Source organism: Microcebus murinus, chromosome 21, assembly GCF_040939455.1.
Source record: "Microcebus murinus isolate Inina chromosome 21, M.murinus_Inina_mat1.0, whole genome shotgun sequence".
Lineage (NCBI taxonomy): Eukaryota > Metazoa > Chordata > Mammalia > Primates > Cheirogaleidae > Microcebus > Microcebus murinus.
The window spans coordinates 14,102,496-14,128,189 of NC_134124.1; the positions used below are offsets into that span (position 1 = coordinate 14,102,496).

A 25,694-nucleotide genomic window follows, 5' to 3' on the forward strand; every position below is an offset into this window, starting at 1 on the left:
GTTGCAAAAGCAGATTCTATGTTGGATACTATTTATGTAACTTTAAAAAACCTCATTTGTTTTTTGAAGATTACAGAAATACAGATACTCAGTCAAGTATAAAATGGAAAATGAACTACTTATTTACTAAAGGCTTCTTTTTCCCCTACAAAAATATTCCTATTCCTTTTTAGCTTTTTACTGTTCAAAATTTCATTTCAACCTCATTAAATCAAAACATTTGATTAAATTCTTTAAACATTTGATCAGATCAAGTTTCAAACAGTAAAATGAAAGGGTAAGACTCGATTCTTAAAAAAAAAGTTGAGTACTTCAGTGTTCTTGATATAAAATTAACTTTCATTTATTTACGTATTGAGGTAGTACACTGATAATATGCTGTGATTGTGTTATGCAGGATATAAAGATAATTATTTAAGAAATTAAACAAAAAAACAAATATGCACATACTTTCTTATATTTCAAGTTGACTAAAATTGTTATTAGACAGGAACCAACACATTATTATGGGAATTTGGAAGAGATTAGTTTGAGAAAACAGGAAAAATGTATGGGGGATACAACAATTGAGTTAGGTGACAAATCAGTGAGCCCCACCCCAAATTAGCTGACTCAGAATGTCAGGAGGGGGAGGCCGAGCCATCTAAATTGTACAGAATCTCTGCAGGTGATTCTTATGCATTCTATTAATAAAGTTTGAGAACCACTACCTTAAGTGATTGCATTGGTGTGTGTGCATGTGATGTTCATTAAGTAGGTACAATTTTTGACAGGTGAAAAAGGAGTGCAGAAAGACAATTTAGTGGGGAAAATGCCTAAAGACAGGAACACGTGAGGTTTTTTTTATAATTTAGGCCTATAACCACCAGGCCAGATTAAAACTTTGGTAGACAATGTATAGCCATCACAGCTTCTTCATCAGAGTAATGGTGTAATTATTTTGTGGTTTAGAAGCATCTTCTGGTTCAGGATGAATTGGCATTGTCCAGTGGGCAGGGTTGGGGGGGTGTTGGAGGGAAGACAAGCTGAGTGATAAGTAGAGCCCCTGGTCAGTTACCTTAAACCATGCCAGAACTAATGCTGGGCTTACTGAGGGCCATGGCTGAGGAAATGGAGAAGAGAGATTGGACTTGAGAGGTAATGAGTTTTTAGGAATGGATTTCATATTCCATGGAAAAGGTTGTTGGTCCTTGACTTTTATCCCTGCTAGATACCAATAATTTTGTGGTAAGCATGGAGTAGGCAAAGGGACAGAGTGTCTATGAAACAGATTTATTGCCCCCATTCCAATGCTACCCTTAGGATACTTAGAAAACTAAGAAGATGGGAAAAGTCTTAAAACTTAGTAGTGGCAGAAATCTTAGAATGACATCTCAGAAGTTGGCAGGCACATGTAAGGAGCAATAAGTGGAGGGTACTTATTTGAGTTATAGAGGATCAATAAGGGGTCTCCAGAAGAGATGACACCGGCATTCTGATAAACCAATAAAAGGATGGATGGAGCGTGTAGATGCGTGCGAATGTGTGTGAATTGTGCTGAAGAAAAACGAAAAGGACAATTCAGTCAGAGAAGTAGGGCAGAGGCCAGAAAGCATGGTGTGTGTGTTCAGGGAACTTGGAGTAATTATTTTTTCAAAGAAAGGGAGGTCGTCAGGACTGCTCCAGGAGGTAGAGGTCATAGGAGCAGTAAGTGAGCGATTGACAGACGGCTCTGCAGTTGGACTAGTTCTAACCTTGAATGAGTTAAAATCTCAGTTTTCTCATTCCTGAAATGAAGATCTCAGGGGCCCTTGAGAGGGTGCACGGGGCACATTTAATATCAGGTCTGGTACATAGAATTTCCTCTAGCTAACCTAAAGGTTAGTTCCTAATATCTTTTATTATTCTTCATTAACTTTCACCATGATGCTAATTTACATCTGTAAGGTTTGCAAGTTGATTTCTATTGTCATTCTTTTAAAGATTTCTAAAGGTCTCTAGAATGCCAAAAAACATTATTTTAAAAATGTAGTTGTAAATTTTAAAGAAAAACACATGCAGTTCAATTCATTAAAAGGGCTTTAAAAAACTGAAATTTAGAATGAGCAGTTCAAACTATTAAATATAACGGTACTGTGAATGTGGCTTTCCAGAACCATATTCACTATACACCTTACTAAATGTTCACTGTCTCTGCTTCTCATTCTCTGCAAGCCCACGACACCCTCCAGGTGAGCCCTCTGTGCACGGCCCCACACCCCCACGTGAGCCCTCTGCACACGGCATCACACCCGCCACATGAGCCCTCTGCCCACTGCCCCACACCCCCAGGTGAGCCCTCTGCCCACGGCCCCTCACCCCCAGGTGAGCCCTCTGCCCACGGCCCCACACCCACCACGTGAGCCCTCTGCCCACGGCATCACACCCCTACGTGAGCCCTCTGCAGACGGCCCCACACCCCACGTGAGCCCTCTGCGCATGGCATCATACCCCCACGTAAGCCCTCTGCACACCACCCCACACCTGTCACATGAGCCCTCTGCGCACGGCCCCACACCCCCACGTGAGCCCTCTGCACACGGCCCCACACCCCCACGTGAGCCCTCTGCACACGGCCCCACACCCCCACGTGAGTCCTCTGCGCACGGCATCACAACCCCATGTGAGCCTTCTGCGCACGGCCCCACACCCCCCCACGTGAGTCCTCTGCACACGGCCCCTACACCCCCACGTGAGTCCTCTGCACACGGCCCCTACACCCCCACGTGAGTCCTCTGCGCACGGCCCCACAGCCCCCACGTGAGCCCTCTGCACATGGCCCCACACCCCCACGTGAGTCCTCTGCGCACGGCATCACACCCCCATGTGAGCCTTCTGCGCACGGCCCCACACCCCCCACGTGAGTCCTCTGCACACGGCCCCTACACCCCCACGTGAGCCCTCTGCGCACGGCCCCACAGCCCCCACATGAGCCCTCTGCACACGGCCCCACACGCCCCAAGTGAACCCTCTGTGCACGGCCCCACACCTGTCACGTGAGCCCTCTGCGCACGGCCCCACACCCCCACGTGAGCCCTCTGCCCATGGCCCCACACCTGTCACATGAGCCCTCTGCACACGGCCCCACACCCCCACGTGAGCCCTCTGCCCACGGCCCCACACCCCCACGTGAGCCCTCTGCGCACGGCCCCACGCCCCCCACGTGAGCCCTCTGCGCACGGCCCCACAGCCCCCACGTGAGCCCTCTGCGCACGGCCCCACGCCCCTCACGTGAGCCCTCTGCACACGGCCCCACAGGCCCCACGTGAGCCCTCTGCGCACGGCCCCACGCCCCCCACGTGAGCCCTCTGCGCACGGCCCCACGCCCCTCACCTGAGCCTTGGGCGCACTCAGGCTGACACACTCCCCGCGAGGCCTTTGTTTTATTTTGTTTAATAATACGCATGGCATTTTCCGCCTTTTTCTAACTTCCACAGTTACACATCTTTCTTGTTTTCTATTTCTAATGCAACTTTTCCTCTGATCCCGATCCTCAATTTTTTTACTCTTTTTCTTCCTCCAACAGAGAATAATATAAAAGAAAAAAGTTATTTAATTTTACACTTATTATTCACGACTACACATGCAATGGGTAAGATGAGTTCTCTATCATCTGTCAAAGGTACAATCAGATCGAGTTAGAATTTTAAGAGTTTACAGTGAATACAAAAGGACAGTTTGTGAACCGGGGAACTTAAACCGAAGAAATGGCATGAAATCTCAATTTTGCCGCAGTTCCAGCACAATTTATAGAGCATAAACGAAGAAGTATTTTGACCTTTTTTGTGATTGCCTGGCATGTTTGGTTTTAAGGCAAGAAAGCTGTGTACACTGATTTGTCTGTAGAAAACCAGAATGATTTAAATTTTAGTTACATGGCTTTGGGCAATTGGCCTTGGGGTATCTAAACCATGGCCTCCATTTTATTTATTTACTTATTTTTAACACAACTAAAAACCATATAACCACACACAGCATCTCACCCAAGTAAGAGGCTTTTGACCTGATCTCCAACCAGCCTATATTGTTTGTTTTTGTTATTTGTGGGCATTTTAGTAACTTTTGATTTGTTTAAAAACAAAAGTCTATATTGTTCCTTTTTTGCAAACATCATTTTACTATCCACGTATTCCATATTTTTAGCTAAAACTTAGCTATCATTTAAACAATGAAAGAAAACAAAGGAAGTTGTTGGCAGTGTTAGAGCTTGGAAAAATAAGAGCTTTGTACATTTTAAGGAAATTGTCTCCTTTATTATGCAAATAAATTTTATTTCCACATACTTGGAATAACCTAAGGTTTTTAAGGAATAGATTTGGTCAGAGAAATGGAAATAAAGGGTCGATATTTTTCATGTTCTTATTTCTGAGGAGGCTTAGTGTAATTTATTTTTTTTAAAAAATGTTTAATTTCATACAAATTTACTTCTCCAATGGGGCAAACATTTTTTGGCTACACTGTTCTCTTCAGATAGCTTCATATTTCAAATATTCTGAAAGCAATAAAGGAAACTAAAAAGAATGTATTGACCCTATGACTGTGCCCTCTCGGAATTTGCCTGTGGTTCCGTGGTCTTGCGTTGAATGACAATTATAGTCTTTTCTTTATCCAGGGATGGGTACCTAATAATGTGAGGTGGGTTTTGTTAGGTTTGTTCCAGGTGGGAACCCAAGAATTATCCTAAAGCCTGTGAAACAAAAGCCGCAGGAGTCTGAAGAGTCCAAGGTTATAAATCTAACTTCAACCATAGACAGCTGCAGCCACGCTGGCATCCCTGTCCCCCCTGATAAGGATGAAGCTCCCCCTTCTCCTGTCTCTGCGGGTGTTACTCATTCCCCCTGAAAAACCCTCTATAAAACCCAAGGCTTTTCCCTTCCTCGGAGTGGATGCTTTTTTGTCTCCACCCGTCTGTACCCAGATGCTCAAAATAAACAGCACTTTGCGACACATGAGGCTTCGTGTCTCTCTCTCAGCTCTGGCTCTAACAAGTTTATTGCCCTGTTCCTTCCTAGGACTACAAAACCCTTCTCAAGTCCACAGAATTTGTTCTTGGTCACTGCTCTTGAATTTCTTCTACTTTGGAGGTATGGTTTATAATTGTGGAATTTTTTACGGTTAAAAGCACAGGAACTTTAGTACAATCTTGTACCCAGATGAGGAATGCCTTCCACAAAATCCCTGACAATTCAATAAGGCAATGAAGTGTTCCATGAAGAAGTAGAGTTCCTATCATAGAAATGTGTATCGTGTGTTTCCTCGAAAATAAGACAGGGTCTTATATTCATTTTTTCTCAAGAAGACACCCTAGGGCTTATTTTCGGGGGATGTGTTTTTTTGAGTACGGTACAACAATCTATATTTATTCAAATATGGTCATCTTCTTCTGGAACATCATCATAACTCTCCAAACCCCAAATTCCATCCTGAATTTCTTGCGACTCTATTTCCTTTAGAACCATTAGCTGGGACCTGACAGGGGAAGCTGACTTTGTTGGTGGGGCTGCCCGCACATTTCTGGTCATCTCTGGGATAGTAGCTGTCATGATGGGGCAGATGAGAAGGGCTGCTCTCCTTCTTTATCGCTCTGTGATGAAATGCATGAGTTGTGCAGATACGCCGCATAGCCACTCGGTCTTATTTTCGGTGTAGGGCTTATATTGTGTTATATTCGAGATTCGCAGGGCCGCAGGACAGAGAGACAGAGTTACCGAGGCTGTAATTATCAAAGGAGTTCTATTGTCTAGCTCGAGCTAGGGTCCGAGCCCCCTGAGCCTGAGTGCCAGCGCAGTGGCCTCTTCTTCGGGCAGGGACCCTCCTTTGTGTGCTAGTCCCCTTTTATGACTCAGTTGTTTACACACTGGTCATGCATCCGCACCCACAGTGATTCTTACTTCATCCTGCCCCTGATAGGCTCTAACCTGTTCCGGGTCCTAGCTGAGAGACTCCGGTTTCCACGTTCTTTGTCTTTTTCCTCTGTTTTGTAAATTACCTCTTTTAAAACATAACCACCATCCATGACCACAGCAATGCACATGCTTTCTGATGGGTCAGAGAGGAAAGCAGAACTATCAAAGGCAGACAATCAGGGTTTATGTCTTGCCTCTGCTTATAATCGCCAAGCGTCTTCTTTCTAGACTTGTAGAATGGTCCAATTAGACATGACAATTTGCAGCATTCAATGACTTAAATTCCATTTACCATGGAAAGTTCCTTAATATGAGAGGTGCCCTTCAAGTGTCCTCTAGCATCAGACACAGGTGCTGGAAGCCATCTTGCATCCGTAACTCCTGTTAGCATGGTGTTTGCTGAGAGCTGTTCGGCTCCGGCTCAGCAGAGTCACTTGGCAGCCTACAGCATCCTCTAGTGGTCAGACCGAAACCTCAAGATATGTACATTTTGATTATCCCAAGAAATAGACCTAGAGTGTCAGGCAACTGTGTTTTTTTGCAAGTGTTGAATAGTCCTAATTGGTCATTTCAAGTTCAACGGGTGATCTATTCCCTGCTATAAATCAGAAAACCTGATGTTTCTCAGGCTCCGTTAGCCTAATACCTGCCTCTCCATTCTAAGTTAGTTCTTCATGAGCCCAGGAATTCAAGCTGCTTTTCCTTCTCTTTTTAAGTAGTTGTGAGCACTTTTTTTTATTTGGGGGCACTTCTTCATTTCTGTACCTGGATATAAACGCATAGGCCCTTTCAATAGGAGGATGTTCTCTTAAGTTCCTATAGAAGCAATAGGTGAAGAGTAATCTGTGTGAGGTGATTGTGGTTTATAGGAAGAAGCACTGGACTTGAGGTCCTGAATTAAAGTCCTGAGTTAAAAGCCTAACTCTACCACTTTGTTCGCTGGTGATATTAGTCAGGCGATCTCATTTTTGTAAATTTACTCACAGGACAGGCATTGTCTTTGAGAAGATCATGACTCACCTAAAGTCTACCTTCTGAAACATGTGGAGAATCACAAGATCTAAACTCTTTTCCACCAGACAGGCAGCTCTATGCCCATGTGCCTAGACCTGTGCCAAGCATAATAGATACTCAACTAAATCCCAAAGAAGCCTAATTTCTATCAGCTAAATGTGATGGGTGACATATTTCTGGGCTGAGAATTTTCTAATTATTCCTTAAAATGGTAGTCCAGTTCTCTTCACGATTACATGTGTTCATGATCAACTGGGTCCTGTCACTTAACTTCTGTAAGGCAGAGGCCTCAGAATGTGAGAAAGGGGGAAAGGAAAAAGTATTGTGAGGGAAACTGTCTGAAATGACAGGATTTTTATATTTTGTAAAATTTGGTCCAGTCTGAGTCTTGCCCAGGTCCCCTGTGCCTGATCTAATCAAACATTACCTTTGAAGAAAAGCATATAAGAACAAGAAGTATTCAGATGCATTTATTCAACAATTAGGCCAGCCAGGCATCGTGGTGACCTTATGGGATTTCAGAACCTTGGTTCTTAGCAAGTCCCCTTTTTCCGAATGAGGACAGGAAACTGGCGGTTCCTGTGGAAGAGATGGGAAAAAAAGTCGACTTAAACTTTACTGACAAAAAAGTGACTATAGGAGAAAAACAGCTTCATTTAAAATAGAAAGGTTTGAGATTTATTTCCATTTCTCTTTCTTTCTTTCATTGATTTACTTATTCATTAATTCACCATACGTTTATTGATTACTGTCACATCATTAAAAATACAACAGAAAGGAAAGATGTCTATCCTTACAGAATTTACAGATCTAGTCAGGTGTTACAGTGAATCTCTGAAATTAATTTTTAATCCATTATTGCTTCTTTTGTTTCTGATACCACTGCCCTTGCCACCAGGTTTCCAGCTGGTGCCTGGGCTATTGCAGGACCTTCTGATTGATTGAACTTTGTTCTTAGAACTTTGAGGATTCATACCTGTGAGGTCTTGTAAAAGTAAATCATATCTTTACCCCATATGGCACCTGCCAGTTCTAAGCATCCTTCCCTCCAGATTAAAACCTTTCTACTTGCCCCCACATCACCTTTACCAAACAGAACAGTTTGCTCTTCTCTAAGCTAAATAGCTCCGAATCCTATAATTATTCCTTAGAAGGTTGTTTCCAGATCTCTCGTTTTTCTAGCCATCCTTTCCTTGAATATATTGGCTTACAAAAATTCTGTTTCTCTATCACAGATAGATGTCTGACGTTCATATATTTTATGCATGCATTTATCTGGATTTTGTTGATGTTTCATTTTAAGAGTTTTTGATGCTTTCTTGTCCCATAGTCATTAATTATGCTCATAATACTGATTTCCAAATCAGTTAACATATATAAGCCAGACATCTCAACAGAGCAAACAATAGTTGATTTTCTATAGCTGTGCTATTCACTATGGATTAATATGTTCACTATCCACATATAGCTACTTATATTTAAATTAGCTAAAGTTAAGGAATACTAAATATTCAATTTCTTAATTGTACTAGCCACAATTAAGTGCTAGTGGCTAATGGTTTTGCATTGGGCAGCATAGACATAGAACACTGCTGTCACTACAGAGAGTTCTATTGGACAGTGCTGGTCTATAGACAAAAATTCTCCAGTATAGATTCCCTAAGAAGTAATAGAAGAAATAGAAAAAGTCTTCACTGAATATATCTTCCAAGCACCTAATGACCAAAGAGACTACCATATGCAAGCCCTTGCTTAGTGTTATCTACTTGTCTCAAAACCCAACATCCAGAGTCCAGGCCTGGCTCTTGTTACTATGTGGTGGATCTGTTTGGGACCTTCAGCGGGCAATAGAAAGGCAATATAGTACATTAAGAGATATGTTATAATCGAGAAAGCCACATTTTGTCTCTAGACCTACGTTTTCTTATCTGAGATAGAAAAAAAGAGAGGTTATGTTTTCTGGCATGCAACTGTTCCTCTCAGACCCACACAGTTTTGACAGACTATTAATAGAAAGAACAAGCAGGGACTGGTAGATTTTAAAGGCTAAGGGAATAGGGTGTCCCAGATTTCTGCTCATATTTCCCTAATATTTCACTATAAATTATATATTGGGCCTTTTGGTCTTGGCACTGGGAAATTTCTCAAGTTTCAAGGCTATTCTCTTGCTTTCTCCTTCCCTGGGGTAGAAATATGATGTTTGATCTTAATGTCAACAACATAGTTCATGAGAAAATGAACAAGTGTAACAATCGGTTACAAATTTCTTTGCAAGTCTCAGTCGTGGAAACAGATTCACCACAAAGCAGGACACCAAATATTTCACATATAAAACTTTAGGATATTAGAGCTCTTGCCCTGGAGCCCTATTTCCACAATACTTGCTAAATGCTGAGAATTTTCTGAAATTGTTTAAAACAGCCAAAAAAAAAAAAAAAAAGGGTTTGTGTTATAGGTAAGGGAATTTATTCAGTGGAATAATGGAATGCATGCCTGAGTCAAAGTCTTTAATATCAAGTCAACCACAGAAGAACCGAGGTCAATTTTGATTCGTTTTCCTCATTCCACACCTTCATTAACCTCAACGCCCCTTCAACGCTGTCAGCATTCAGAGCCAAATTGTCACGGCATTCTTTTCATGAATCCTTTCTTGACCCTTTTTTTGAGACAGAGTCTCGCTTTGTTGCCCAGGCTAGAGTGAGTATCATGGCATCAGCCGAGCTCACACCAACCTCAAACTCCTGGGCTCAAGCAATCCTCCTGCCTCAGCCTCCCGAGTAGCTGGGACTACAGGCATACGCCACCATACCCGGCTAATTTTTTTCTATATATATTAGTTGGCCAATTAATTTCTTTGTATTTATAGTAGAGACGGGGTCTCGCTCTTGCTCAGGCTGGTTTCGAACTCCTGACCTGGAGCAATCCGCCCGCCTCGGCCTCCCAGAGTGCTAGGATTACAGGCGTGAGCCACCGCGCCCGGCCTCTAGACCCTTTTTCGATGAGAAGAAATCTGTATTTCTGCTTTGCTCTGTGGCACTTTACACCTCATTTTCTGGCATTTGCCCTAAGTTATGTGAAGCCATCATGTATGGGCTCAAGACCTATTTTCTCTTAGTCATAAGCACAGTGAAAGCAGCGGAGACGACCGTAATGCTTGGCGTATTGTTCAGTTGCTGAGCGTGATGGAAAATGTGTGGCAAATCTATTTCTCTGTAGGACCTAAACCTGCTTATGGACACCTACTTATGGACACTTCAGAAAATGAAGCTTTACTGAGCCTGGCTCTTATATCCACAAATAAAAACGTTACAAAAATATATTTCTGCTCACCTAGGCTATACAGTTTATATTTGTATATTTGAAGGCTTTAGAAAACAAAATTATGGCTATCACCGAGATTTATTTTTTTAAAGTTAAAGGTGTTCTGTGTGTATGAGCTTTTTAAAAAATCCAGACTATCTAGGGTTTTGCTATAAGAAATGTGGTGTTTTATCATACGGGTGATTTCTAAACATCAGTAAAAAGGATGAAAAAAGAGAACTATTTTCAGGAAAAGTAGATATTTTGTTTTTCTTGTGGTAAGATTCATGTTATCAGTATATTGATTGGGGCCCTAGAGGGATAGATATGTATAGGTTTAAAGACAACTAACTTAAAATATATTTTAAAAATTCAAGTTTGTACTCACTTATTTTCTTGACACAGAGTGCATTCATTGGGATAAGTACGTCCATCAGTTCCACAGACAGGGTCATAGATCTTGATGCATCCCCCAATGTCTTCACAAACAGGCTAAAAATGGAATGAAACAATAATTTCCCATCATTCCCCATTCTTTCAGTTTATAACAAAATCTCCCAAATAGTTTTAATTTCTCTGGGGCGTGACTGTGATTGGGAGAATGATATTGCATGTTCCAAGAGAAAGAATCCACGATCTGGGGTCAGAAAACCTGGTTTTAAATAATGCCTCTGCTATTTCCAAGCCATACGATATCGGCAAGCCCTCTGGCCTCCCTGAAACTCAGTCACTTCATCTGCAAAATGGGAGTAATATTATTTTCCCACCAATCTCATAGTGCCGTTATGAGGTTTTCCTAAGATGAGTGGGATAGTGTTCAAGTTTACAATTACTGCAGGTGCTGGCTCCTCTCAGGTTGGCCACACCTTGGGACATGTTTCCTCCTTGCCCACTGTAAGGCACACACACTGGTCTTCTCTTAGGCATTTGAAGGTACTGGGTGTCTTCCATTCCTGGATCCTTCACACTCTATTCTAGTAAGAGTTAATAATAATCAAATACTGTTCTAGGCCAGGCACTGTCCTAAGTGCTCGTTATATATTATTCCATTTAAACCTCACAACTATGCTGTGAACTTATTATTATACTCTTCTTCAGGTGAAGATAATAAGGCCCCAAGTGATGAAGTTACCCAAGGCCACACGGCTAAATAATTCCTGGATCCAAAATTCAAATTCAGTCATTCCTGTTCCTGAGCTTTTGCTCTTAACTCCTTCATTCTATATGTCCCACCACCAGTTATGTTTTGCTAACACATTTATCCTTTATGGCTCAAAATAACTCTCCCTTACTTAGGGGTACCCTCCCTGATCTGTAGCATAAGTTTCTAAGGGCACCAGAACAACTTGTTAGTTGTTCTTCTTCTTCCTCCTCCTCCTCTTCTTCCTCCTCCTCTTCCTCTTCCTTCTTCTCACAAGGTCTCACTCTTGCCCAGGCTGGAGTTCAGTGGCCTCATCATAGCTCACTGCAAACTCAAAGTCCTGGGCTCGAGTGATCCTCTCTCCTTGGCTTCCCCAAGGGCTAGGATTATAGGTGTGAGCCACTGTGCCTGGCCTCTAGAATTTCTTCATAACACTTATCACAAATGTAATAATTTATTCACTCATGAACTTTGGCTTTATCAGCTGCCTCCCACTAGATATAAATGTGATGAGAAAAGGAACACTTCTTTCTTTGGTCTCCAAGTTTACTGAAATTACCTTTTAAGCAAAGGAAAACATGAAAAAGTTAGATTTAGAATGTTTTTCTAGAGGGAGAAACTAACTTATTATCTTCTGCTGTTCATTAAAAATTAGAGCGGTACCTTGGTGACTGGGCGAACTGCGGGCCAACAGGATCAAATTGGCTCTAAGGAGGAAGGGCTACTTGGAGTGGACTTGAGAAGGCTTCCACCTAAAATACTTGTCCTCTAGCTAGTACTAGTATATTTGAAAAAAAACCTCTCACAGCAAGCATTATACAACTGCATAGAACTTGCCTATGCATCAGTGAATGTATCCTTTAGTATAAGCCCATGGGGGAAAACTGCTATTACTATTTGTATTCCATAGGCTAAGCCTCTCCAGCATTCACACTCCTCATCTTGACTTCAGGCTCAGCTGAAAGGTGACAGATAGAATGTACTTTAGTTGGATCCAACAGTTCCAGCCTGAGAAATAAGAAATTACAAAATTTTCTTTACCTGTCTTCCTTGTTTGTTGATTCTACAGTCGCCTAGAAGACATAAATCGGACATGTTAAGTGAGTCCTAAATAAGAGAAGCCAGATCTATTCTGATTCAGAATTCTCTGCTTTTATTGAAGACTGTGACTCCTCTGCTGGCCTCTTCCACTCCCCACCCCTTCTGATATCTATCCTCTTTCAAGGATGTAGTAGGTCTGGATTCCATCTCCTCCTTGCCTGCTGAAACCTTGAAAAAAATTAAGTAAAAATTTGATTATGACAAAAGTATCTCAGTTTTGTATTTCAGAAAAGTTGATCCATTTCCTTGAAAATAGAAATTATGTTCTTACTGCATGAAATGTATCAGGCACTGAGCAAGTATCTTTTAAATGTTCACTTACATTCTCACGACAATTAGTCATTCACCTCTGATTTCACAATTAGTGAGGTGTAAGTATCTTTCTATCCGTTTACAGATGAAGATATGGAGAATTGATATAACTAGCTATGAAACAGTTATTGTTTCACTAGCAGTAACCAGGTCTTCTGATGTAAAATTAACTTTCGCAATTACATTTAAGCCCCCTTTTGTAAGTAATGTTAAGAAATCGAGCTCTTTTTGCCAACTCACCATCAGCTCCCAAGGATCTGGTTCCCACAGTTGCATTATGCTGACTGTAGGTCCAACTTATATTTTATGAATTTACAGATAGTCAAAATAGCCATTCTGCATCCTCCAGAGAATAGCAGGTCTTGCTGACATCATGTAGGGGATGGTAACTGTGAACGAGTTCACTGAACGGAAAGGGAACTAATCTGATAGTTGGTGAGATTTAATTTTAATATCAACAGTCACTGAGGTGATCTAACTAGGGAGGTAGTTCTTAGCTCAGTATGTAGTGAAAAGAGACCACTGTTTGCATCAATATTTAGTAAGTACAACCAACAATATTCTTCCTCTTCTTAACAAAGTGCTGATTCAGCTCCCAGGAGGATTCTTTGCCAGATCAGAGATGAAGATGAAAGTGTTAATCATTTCAATGATAGAAAGGAAACTGATCTTAATTCTGTGGGGTCAGAATTGTCTTGTCAACATTGTCAAGATGTAGTTTGGGGATATATGTACACCATCTATTCAAGCAAAATGTTTCCCTTCAAAGCATTCTGCAGGTCAAAAATAAATTTTTTAAACAGTCAAACTATGCCTTTCATACTGAGTAACCAGGAGCAATTGTTATCTATTTTATTCAATTCCATGAGAATCTAAAATTTGTAAATTGGCCTTAGACATTTACAGAATGAGAAGGGTATTTAAGGTTGAAGTATTTCCACCATTTTTTTTCTCTACTATCTCCCTGATAAAGGTTTCCTATCACTAGAGGAAAACCATTTTTTTTTTAAATCTCTGAACAGTTATCACTAGTAGAATTGCTTTTCTTATTTTACGTTAAAAGCTCCTCTTTCTATAGTTCTCATCCATTGATTTTATTTCATCTCATGGGACCAAAAGATCTGTCTGTGACTAGACTGCGTCCAAAGTTCGGAAGGTAATGTGCTAGCAAAGCAACAGGTTGAAAAGGTTTTTACTTAACATCTGAAAAATATATTCAAAGTTACCTACCGGAATAGCTCATCAGGGCCAAGATAGTGAGAAGAAAGATGCTTGTTATCTTCATGGCTGAAGTTCTGTGTCCAGAGGTCAGCTGAAAACTGCACTGAACTTACCACCTCTCTTCAGAACCCTGAGGCTAGAAGGGCTATATAAACAGATGGCCACAAGGTCCCACCTACTGCTCTCCGTCACAGGTCTCCTTGGTTATTGATTAACTGTGTCATAGCTTGGCCTCCAGGTTAGGGGACGTGGTATGAGAAAGGTGAGTTGAGCCAGGTAGGTCTGAAATAGGCAAGGCCAAGATTCTGTCCGAAAAATAGTTCTCTGGTGTTTGGTTAGTTTGACCCCTAACTCCCTCGGTGGTTATAGGAAGGCCCTTCCCTCCTTGAGTCCCAGTTCTCTTATCTGCAAGGTCAACTCAAAGATAGCTTCTACCCTGTAGTTCTGCATAGCTGGGCAGGTATGGATAGCTAAAAGACACTCTCCATTCTTTCTTTATTCTGCTCTTTCCTTCTTATTCTTTCTATTTTCTCTGTTTTTCCGTCATTCACAAAGCCTAAAATAACTGATGGAGGGGCAGGTTAGAGAGGAGGTGAAGGAGGACTCAGACACTTAATGTGTGTGCTGTGGAGATAGAGGGTGCTTGCTGGAGTGACTTAGTAGCTGTGTGTCCTTGGAAAGTTGGTTCACTTGTGCTGTGCCTTGATTTATTTACCCGAAAATTGAAATAATAATAGTGCCTCACTGAAACGGTTTACCTTTCTCTTGAAAAATGTGTATTGAGTGTCTACTGCATGTTGTCAGGAGATAATTCTCTATTCTCGCCTATGTTTTTGCATGTCTTGTGAGTTAGAGGCGCTGATTACCTTTGTTTCAGACTCTCTTTTCAAGGGTGTTTGTGTAAAAAATGCCCTTGAAAAATAAAATAATGTCTCCCTCTGGAGCAAAATGCAGGTTTGTCTAGTATAATAAAGATAATATCTTCTTCCAGTGTAAGCTCAGGTGAGTTTACTGATCTTTTAAAAAGATTTGGGATTTTTAAAAGTTTGGCATCCTTTTCCCGTGACACGCTGTACTTTCTGTGCAGGTATCGCTTGGCGCTCTTCACATAGCCCTGTGCAAACTGGGGCTGGGGAAACAGAGTAAATGCTGACACTCTGGCTATTGCTATGGAATAATTAAATCCCTTGTCTCAGACCCAAGAGTCAGCATCTTCTGCCAGCATCGTGGCAGGCTGACTTGCATGGTAAAATCTCAGACTCTTCCCAGGTCTTAACAAGAACTGTAATAATCTCTTGGGGACAGATCAGTGAATAAAATTTCCTAAGTCTCTGTCCTCATGGAGCCTCCATTGCATTTTAGTTGAGGCAGTCAGACAATAAAAAATAAGAAAGGATATAAAATATATCAGATTCTGATGAAGATCGTGGAGTAAAGAATAGAGAGGATAAGGGGTGCTGGAGGATTCGGGGGACGTTTGTTATAGAGTGGTCGGAGAAGGTCTTGCTGATCAGGTGACATTCAAAGGGAGACATGGAAAAAGCGAAGAAAGGAACCACGTGGATATCCTGGAACATGCTTTCCAGATGGAGAGAGGAGCAGGGGCCAAGGCCTTGGGGCAGAAGCTGGCTTGATGTGTTTGGGAAACATCCAGGAGGACATGGTGGCTGGAGCAGAGGATAGAGAGAAAAAGGAGAGATGAGATAAAGCAGGGAGGGCTGAGAGTGTGAGGTGCCATGCAGGCCACAGTAGGGACTTTGCTTTTTAGCAAAGAGAAAAGCTTTGCAGGTGTTAAGTGCTTTCTTCACATCTTCATTTGGATATCCTATAGGCGCCTCAAATTGAATACATCACGTTCTGCTATTTTGATCCTTCGCCACAAATATTTTTCTCTTTATTCTCCCCACTGCTCCTTTTCTTTCCAGCGAATTGCTCAAGCTGACACCCCAGTGTCCTCCCCGACCCTTCTCCTTCCCCTTTTCACACAGCATCTTCCACACTTAATTTGTTACCAAGTACTCCTCTTGGGTCTGTGTCCTAACTAACCTCCATTCTAGATACTTCTGACCACCTTCCACTTTCATATCTAAGATGTCACCACCATTTCCCCCTGGGATTCTGCAATTTCCTTCAAGAGCTTTCCCAACGTGTATTGTTGTTTTTTCCTCAACACTGCTGCCCATAGAGCAATCAGCGGGTCTTTATAGAATGCAGGAGTGATCATGTCTCTCTCCACTTTCTCACTGCTCAAAATCCTCAGGAAGGGTAGGCCCTGCAAGACTTGACTCCTTTCTACCTCTTTTGCTTTATTATTCCTCGTTGGTTTCCTCTTTGTTCAATCTGCCAAGCTACACTGGTCATTTCTCTGTTCCCTCTTATCAGGACAAAATAAAATAAAATAAAATAAAGGTTGTAACTTTCAAGACTCCAGTTAAATGGCATTTCCTCATGAAGCTGTTTTTTTTTTTTTTCTGAGCCTTCTTTCACTTACTTTCACAAAGAGATTAAGTCCTCCTACTGTATGAGTTCATGATTACTCTTCATTGCATTTAAAAATAAGCTTAATTCTATAGGTATTTGCATGGTTATTATGTAATATCGCTTCATTTTTAGGGGGTAAATATGGTTGTTTTGTTTATTGTAGTACCTAGCAAAATGTCTGGAAAATAGTAGGTACTCAATAAATATTTGCTGAAAACATGAAGTAAGTAATAAATGTATATACTGATTTCCTTGAAGGCCAAGGTTTCTGCCTTGTTCATTTCTGTGTCTCCAGTGAGTTGTCATTCATTGGTTCATTCAGCATTTTACTCATTTAACTATCGGTATAATCTCAATATTCGTGGGGTCCCTACTACTTAAAAGCTCTCAGCTAAGTGCTAGGGAGTGGCTATCATTTCTGCCCTCAGAGTTTAATCTTAGCATTGATAGATATTGATTGAATGAGTAGACTTTTTGTCTCAAATCATTATTTAAATAGTAGTTTTGTTGCCAGTAAGAAAGTTCCAATAGCCACTGTTAAGGGGAGGGGGCAGTTAATATTTGAGAAAAGGATTTTTTTCTTTGGATTTGACAAGGAGTGTGGGGAGAAGGGAATTGGCTGGGACTTTATTGAGGAACTCTTTAGATAAAAGTAGCAGCAATAACAACATTCAGAATAAGGCCTGCCTGATGCCAAAGCTTTGGGTCTTTCCACCAAACGGTGATTTTTAAACATTTTGACTGTGAACCTAACATAAAAAAATAAACTTTGTGTGTTATGGACTAGTATATGTATACATATGAGCAAACACAATTGTTAAAAAAAACCAAAATGTAGTCTTATTATAGGAGATTACTCTCGATATTTTTTGCTTTTTGTTCCAGTCTATCTCATAGTTCACCAATCCTGATCTGCAGTTTGACAGACATTTTACCACAGTAATATTCTGTGGACCTCAAACAGTTTTTTTTTTTTTTTTTCCAAATCACTACAATACTTAGATATAGTTCTAGGTAGAAACTGGCCCTAAAATTGTGATGGGAAACGGTCCTTTGGAAATAGCAAGTTGAAGGGGGTAAACAAAACTTGTGGAGAGACATCCTGGCTCTAATTACACATCGGCCATTTCACCTGTTACATGACTGTGGGTGAATCCGTTTTCTCAACTGCAAAATTGCATATCACAATGCATGCATTTGGTGTGAGAATAAACCTAGAAATTGGAAATAAATATTGTGCAAAAATATTATCCCCCATTTCCCCCCAGAATTATAATTGCTAGCTAGTAATAATATCATCCTCCATCTATAGATTGGAATAAGAGATGCTATGTATATGTATGTTAAGGCTATATATGATCAGTGTCTTGACAGAATAAATATTGATTGCCCTGGGGGAAGGGAAATGCATTGACTAGAGCAGCCCTGCTACTGTGCTAGACTATTAGTCATATTGAATATGTTTACACTGCCTAGCCTTGTGTAAATCTCTCTCTTCTTTACCTCTCTGGGTACATATTTATGCACGTATATCTTTGGGAACTAAAGCAAACATATTCTGACCTACATCCCTCTGGTTCAAGGACTAATTATTCACATGAATAAAGAATGATGACAAAACTTAAAAGAATTGCTCTAATGGGTGTTGATCATACTTGCTGGAATGGGGATGTTTGTTGGGCACCTGTTGATTTTCACATCCCATGCCCAGAGTTTCACTTGCAAGAAAAATGACAGAAACTAGAGATAGAGAGCCTATTGTATTCAGCCTGACATTTGAAACCCTTTTGGACAGAGGTGCATCTTAAGTCTTAGATCTTATTTTTCATTCTACAAAGAACTTCATGGACTTTCTTAAATAGCCTTTTCTTTTTATTCCATGGCTTACGCTCCAAATAGCTGCCATGGTTTTGATTGTAACACATCCTCTGCAGCTTGGCTAAATATCTGTGGTGCTTGATTAAACTAGTAACGATTTTTCCACTTTTTTGTCTCTCATGGCAGTTTGTAAAGCTATCATTTAATAATAATTATATTAATTACATCATCCTCATCATTATTGCTATAACTACTTCTAAAATTTTTCAAAATTGTCTATTTGTCAGTCACTGTGGTATTTTATCTTCATTATTTTAATTACCATAGGATTATCATTTCTATTTTATGAGTAAAGAAACTCACAGATTTAATTGTTCTTGTTTCTGATCACAGAGATCTTACATATAATTGAACTTAATGACACTGCTGGAACATTGGCTTTAACTTCAGGAGGTCAGGATTGCTAATTTAATACTGTCACTGACAACTTGTCTGATGTTTTGCAAAGTCTATTCATACTGCTGGCTTCAGTTTCCTCAGATATAAATATTGCAATTATCTTCTTCTATTGACTGGCTTACATTTTCACCTTCTTACTGATATCTTTTAAAGAACAAAGGTTTTTAATTTTAATTGAGTTCAATCTAAGAATCTTTTCCTTTATCCTCAGTGTTTTTATGTACCCTGTTAAAAGAAAATTTTGCCTGCCCTAGGATCATAAAAGTATTCTATATAATTCTAGAAGACCTACAACCCAATGTAATTAATATTTGTGGCTGATGTATTTATTAATGGGTGTCCAAGTTCAATTTTTTTCAGTGTGGATTTGTGGATAGTCAACCCATTTTCAGTGAGTAAAGATATCATTTACTCCCATTGCAATGCAGTGTCACTCTTGTCAGAAATCATCTGTCTGCATAATTGTGGGTAAGTTTCTGAACTCTATTTCTTGTTGTCCATCCTTGCTCAGATACCACTGGGCTTTTTATCCAATATGCTTTTCTCTCTATAAAACACCTGCTTGCTCCTCCCATCACCCATTCTCCCCACACAAATGCACCACCTTTGTTTGCACATTAGATGGCAGCCTGCTCTTCCATGATGTCTTTTCTTTGCTATTGCCTAATGTTTCTTGGCTTTGAAGAGGCCCATAGAGGATGCAAAAAATCCACCCTGATCTGTCTGTCAGACCACTTTGGTGTCATTGAAACAGAGTCTTCGGTATTACTGAGACTCTAACCAGAGTTGAAATGTTCTTCCCTTCGTTAGGCTTGCTTTCTGATGGTCAAAGAATGTTGAAGGTGGTAGAGATGAGCACATCACTGGGTAGGAGTCAGTGAGAGACTGAGCTTAGATGCTCCTCATCGCTCTAATCAATAGGCTGTTTTAGCAGCAGCAGCAGCAGCATCTTCATAAAAGTCCCACAGTTAGCCTTAGAGGATATGAATACTGTTTTTCAGTCCATCAACTAATTCTCATTTGATGTTGTCTCCAGATTCTTCTCCTCAGAATGGTTCCATTTTATCTTTGTGGTTGTTAAAGGGGACAGCCTAGAATGATGTTCAAGGACAAGGTGACCAGCGCAGTGGCCTGTAGGACCCTCACCCTCCCTCTCTTACTCTAGGCACTAAAACCTTAATGATGGTGTCTAAAATTGCATTAATTACCTTCCAACTCTGTTATACTTTTACTTCCCTTACCATATGAACATCACCTACATGTTTTGTTTTTCTTCTTCTCATGAGATGCTAAGTTTCTTTTCTCAGTTCTGTCCTTTTGCTAACCCTCAGGGTATCAGTTCATCTCGGGTGAACCACATGGGGAAGCACCTCCACCTCACCAATTCTTTAGCACCGGGAATTTTTATAACTGATGTACTTTTTTATCCAACAAATACTCATCTAGACTTGCTATGCATTAGAGGTTGGTGGAAGGAATATATAAATTTCATTTAAAATGAGTTAGAAAATGAAAAAATGTGAGTGGAGACAAAGAGAACAACCTCCATGTCAATAAGTTTTGGTGTAAAGTGGGAAATGGGAGTGCCACTAGAAGTGGATTTGGGATTGAAAAGGGTTTTAATATGGGAAATAACATACTTCAAATGTAGATTTTTGAAGACAGCTATAAAGCTCATTCTAAATATGTCTTTCTATAGGTTTAAAACTCTTAGTTCCTGTGATCAGTTACAGAATGGAAAAGAAAATAATGCTATAAACTCTCTATAGGGCCTTGCAGTATTCAACATATAAAAGCCAAGAGGTAAGTATTTACTGATGGGTTAATAAAGGAAGAAAAGAGCTTGAAACAATCATAACAGCTTAGAAAGATCAAAAGGAACTATAGAACTCAAGAGGGGAATTTCCTCCATTACTGGAAATCCTACTAGTATATTTACAAATGATGGTTTTTAAAGAAGCACTTTTCAGTATCATATGAATACGGTCTTGCCTGCTTTGGCCGCCCCCATGGGCATATATTTAAAATAATGATACTCTGCTAGGCAGAAAGGGTTCCTCCCTCATTTATGCAAACTCTGAAATGATGCGTGTCTCTATTATACAACATTAAACTGGGAATTCTATTTTTTCATTTTTCTTACTTTTCTCCTTTACTAGACCAAACTTCTGGATGTCATGACCTTTTTCTTTTTATCTCCAGAGTCAAATACATTGTTTGGTCTAGTGGCACCTGATAAAATGGGGAAAATCCACTAACTCTAAACATTTGTGGGTATAGTAGACGTCAATAAGGTAGCAAAGAAATGGTGGAGGGAATTCCATCACACTCCAGACGACAAAATATTTTTAAAACATATCAGCCTTTATAACTACCCTTACCTGGAAGCCTTTCTTGGTTATTTTCTGCCAAGCGGTAACCAAACTCACAAATGTTTTGTTATTCCTTTGTTTTTTCTCTCAGCAACAAAACAAGCACTTCCTTTCCTTGTCTAGAGCAGAACCAGATGGAGATACCACATCCAACAAGTTCTTTCCAAGGATATTTTCCCAACAAAGATAGTTACTTCACTAAGATAAATTCTGGTGCCATCTGTTAAGGTAATAACGTTTCCAGCATGTTACATAATGATTGAAATCCCAGTCTTTGGAGAACCACAGACCTTAGTTCAAATCTCTTCCTCTGTGACTTTGAACTGAACTTCAAATTTATGACCCTCAGTTTTCCCAGTCTTTCCTCCAAAACACCTGGAGCCAGATGAGCTTTGGAGTTCAGATTTTTTAAAAAAAATCTAGAAAGTGTATATGATGCCATACACAAAGCCCAGTGGTGTCTTGGGCAGCATCTGCTAATCAAATACACCAGTGATTCTTCAGCAAAACATATCACACACAGAAAATAGATATCCTTAAATCATCTCTTGACAGATCTTGTTATCAATGAGTTATAAAATAAAACAAAACAAAAACTTCTGGTTTTCAGATCTCTGTGGGGTTTGAAATTATGAATTAGGGACTGTGGACCTTCTTCATGGAGTTGTCCTGAGGAATAAAGATCATAGGTAAGACCATGACACTAAAGGCTTAATAAATGGTCACTTCTTTTAAATACTATTGCTGCCATATGTTGGTTCACATTAAAGTTGGGACCAACTGCTTGCCCTTTCTCTCTCCTTATATTGGTATAAGCTTTCTTTATTGTATATTTAGTTTATAGGAACCTTCTGAAACTGCTCTTATATTAACTTTTTTAAGGGACAAGCCATTGGTGTCAGAGAGCACCTGTGTTGGACCCAGAACAGCTGTGAACACCTCCCATCCAGCTTTCCCCATTGGGAGACCTCTGAGTCCCACTTTCCTGCAGCTTTGCTCTTCTCCCAGCCTGGTGCTGATCTCTCCAGGCAATGATTAACTGACTGTTCAAACAGGAGAGAAGGAAGCATTCCAGCTGAGAAACGTAAGTGTTTACTGGAAGAAAAGAAAATGTGTTTTGTAATGTAGGGAAACCAAAGAAGAATTCTACAGCTAAAGGTAGTAGCATATGTCTGGGGCGGGGGGATCAATTAATGAGGAACCACATTTCAAATAAGGAAATACAGGATAGGGGTGGAATGACCATAGTAAGAGGGAGAGTATTTGAAGAAAATGAAAATAACTAGAGTAGATTCTGGCTTCTGGTCCTACCACTCTTAACCAAGCTTCTTCTTCTTATATTTTATTAATGAATTCATTCTTGCCAAGTCATATAATCCTTTCTTAGTCTTTCCCTCATTTCTAGATCCATGGTATATGGCTCCACACTCTACTTGGTTTTATTCTACCGTGGAGCATTTCCGCTGGATGCCCTGATATAATTTCAAATACACTTTATAAAACAAATCTGAGTACCTTTCCTGCCAATCCTTCTTTCCCAAACGTCTCCAGGTCTCTTGACAGCATCACCACTATTTCAAATCTTTGGTTTAGCGTCGTCTTTGGTCCTTGCTTGTCAATGGCCCTTGACTTAATTACTTTCAAATTTTCTAATTTCTCTTTTATCTACATCCTTTTTTCTATTCCTCTTCCATCACTCAGCTCTCTGCCTGGAGTATTCCTCCATGTTCTTTCCCATGGTCTTCCCTGTATGCTATAGGCTGTGCATCTAATTGTCCTAAAAAGGCAGAGAACCTGGGTTAATGGCTTGGTCTGCCACTCACCCAAACTGTGATATCTGCTCCCCTGTTTTCCTCACCAGTGTCCTTTGTCCCCTGGTATAGTCACCAAATCGTGTTAAACCTGCTTCCAAAAATCTTAACTCTGTTCTCTACCATTTGCTGATACTTCCTTAATTCAAACCATTGTCAACTATTGAAACAGTTGTCTAACTGTTCTCACTATATCTATATCTAACCGTTCTCACTATATGCTATTTAAAAAAAATAAATGTTTATTTTAGGATAATTTTAGATTGACAGAAAAATTGAGAAGATAGTACAGAGAGTTCATGTATATCCCTAACCCAGTTTTCCTTATTGTTAACATTTTATTTTACATGGGTACATTTTTCAAAACTAAGAAACCAACACTGGCATATTATCATCAAACTCCATGCTTCATAGGAATTTGACTAGTTTCTCCACTAATGTTCTTTTTCTGTCACAGAATCTCATCTAGGATACTACATTATATTTAGTTGTCATGTTTCCTTAGTTTCCTCTGGTCTGTGACAGTTTCTCAGTTATTCTTTATTTTTCATGATCTGGACAAGTTTTGAGGAGTATTCAGGTATTTTTTTGAATGTCCCTCAATTTTATTTTTTTAATGTTTTTCTTGTGCTTAGACTGGAGTTATGGATTTTAGAGAAGGGCATCACATATATCAGATACCTTGATCATCACATATCGTAGGCACATGCCGTTAACATGACTTGTCACTGGTGATGTCAAACTTTATCATCTGGTCCAGATGGTGTTTCTCAACTATAAAGTTATCTTTGACCTTCTTTTCATAGTCTAATATTTGCAAGCAAGTCAGTAAGTGTGTCCCACATGGAGAAACAGGAGAGTTAAGCTCCATCTCATTGAGGACAGAGTATCTCCATAAATTATTTCAAATTCCTCTATAAGAAAGGTTTTTCTCTTTTCCCTTATTGATTTATTCATGTATTCAACAGTTGATTTATATCAGTATAAATGCTGAGATAAATAAATGCAAAGTCTCAATGACATTTATTTATATTTTGGTTATAATTCAAGTACTACACTATCTACCTTGGTGTCAAATTTTTCCAGCTTTGGTCATTCCATTGGTAGAACTTTCAGAATGGCTCCTGTAGCCCTTTGATGTGCTTTTATTCTTTTGTTTTTTGAGAATTTCCTTACTTTTGGGCACTTCAAGATACTCAGATTGTATATATGTTGTATACATATGCATATGTATATTTTAGAAGACATTTTAAAATTTTCATTATATGTATATATGTTAGGTAGAAAGCATGATGTTTTGAGATATATATATGGTGACTATAGTCAAGCCAATTAGCGCATCCATCATCTCACATAGTTACCTTTCTTTTTATGGTAAGAGGTCTTAAAATCTACTCTCTTAGCAAATTTCTAGTACATAATACAGTATTATTAATTATAGTCCTTATGCTGTGCATTAGATTTCTAGACTTACTCATCCTGCATACCTGCAACTTCATACCTTCTGATTCTCTGTTCTCAAAATGACCATGTAACTTACTGAATTAAAATTTTTCATTGATTTCTTTTTGCAATTATAATAAAATACAATTCATTAACATGGCATAATAGAGCCTTTGTGATTTGTCCCTTGTTTATGAATCCATTCATCTGTATCTCAGTTTAGATTTCACTTCTTTTGGGAAGCCTTCTTTTACCAACTGCCTCCCTACTCACAAACATGAGTTTAGGAATCTTCTATGTGTTTCCATAGTGTTCTGACCACATGGTAATAGGCTCTGAATAAACTGTGTTGAATGAATATTACTGTGATCTTCGCAATGACAACTGACCACAGTGTCCTCATTTGTAAAATGAATGTGGTGGCTTCTTACAGATTAATAGTTTGGATGCAATGGAATAAACTTTTGAGAATGCTATGTGAACTTTTATCCATTCACAAATATAAATTATGCTAGAAAACAGAGGTGACCAGTTTCATTAGTTTGAATCAACCCTTCCTCCAATGCAGAGCCTAAGACAAGCAGTTTACTTGGCAGGAAGCAGGAGTAGGGAATTGGAAGCATAAAACAAAAAAATGCAGAAAAAGGGGAGCATTACTGGCTTGATTACGCTGTGGGCAATTTGTGCTCCTGTTACACAGGAAACTTGCTTTCCAGCCTCTTCAACTGTTGTGAAAAGTAGACTTAGCATTCAGAGTGTGATAGGAGTAGACAGTAACATTGAAGCCCTCAAACTTATGTAAAAGCCTTTCATATGACCACATCATCTGACTATCTACTGAGTATTGAGAGACTGTGGGAGAGAATGAGACATGGCCTTTCCTTGGGTGTTTTTGCCCAAATGCAATGCATGCAGTCAGAGAGTACGGAGGAAAACCAAATCCTAGAAGGATTTTAGGGTTCAAGGGTCTTGCTAGAATGCCACGCTAAAATTTTATGCTTTACTTTAAAGGTAAAGGAGGCATAGTGAAGGTATTTAAGTAGGAGAGTTACCTGATCAGAGTTGTATTTTCGGAATATTGTTATGGTCGTGGTTTGAATGGATTACAATTGGGAAGCCCCATAGACAGACAAGAAATAATTTGACAATACCTATTGGAAGTCTGAACTGGAGAAATGTCATAGAAATAGACAGCAAAGGAGGGATAGAAGAAGCATGTCAAAAGGATACCCTAGAAAGACATGGTTACCGACTGAATGTGGATACCAGACATAGGGTAGAATCTCAAAGGCTCATA

General features: G+C 39.8%; 1 protein-coding gene across 1 annotated transcript; it reads right to left on the reverse strand.

Moving 5' to 3' along the window:
- Positions 1-7,394: 7,394 nt before the first annotated feature.
- Positions 7,395-14,158, reverse strand: SPINK1 (serine peptidase inhibitor Kazal type 1). Its single transcript, XM_012774193.2, has 4 exons — positions 14,023-14,158; positions 12,421-12,452; positions 10,627-10,730; positions 7,395-7,517 (listed from the first exon to the last, which is right to left on the reverse strand). The coding sequence occupies exons 1-4, from the start codon at positions 14,075-14,077 to the stop codon at positions 7,472-7,474; spliced, it is 237 nt and encodes a 78-aa protein (XP_012629647.1). The 5' UTR covers positions 14,078-14,158; the 3' UTR covers positions 7,395-7,471.
- Between the last annotated feature and the right edge of the window lie 11,536 nt (positions 14,159-25,694).

Bases quoted from the DNA above. Each gene is read 5' to 3' on its own strand.
- SPINK1 (XM_012774193.2), bottom strand. From the start codon at position 14,077: ATGAAGATAACAAGCATCTTTCTTCTCACTATCTTGGCCCTGATGAGC. The intron at 12,453-14,022 runs GTAGGTAACTTT...TATGTCTTCTAG, and splicing joins GGCCCTGATGAGCTATTCCG to GCGACTGTAGAATCAACAAA. The intron at 7,518-10,626 runs GTGAGTACAAAC...TCTCTTCCACAG, and splicing joins ACTCTGTGTCAAGAAAATAA to GAACCGCCAGTTTCCTGTCC.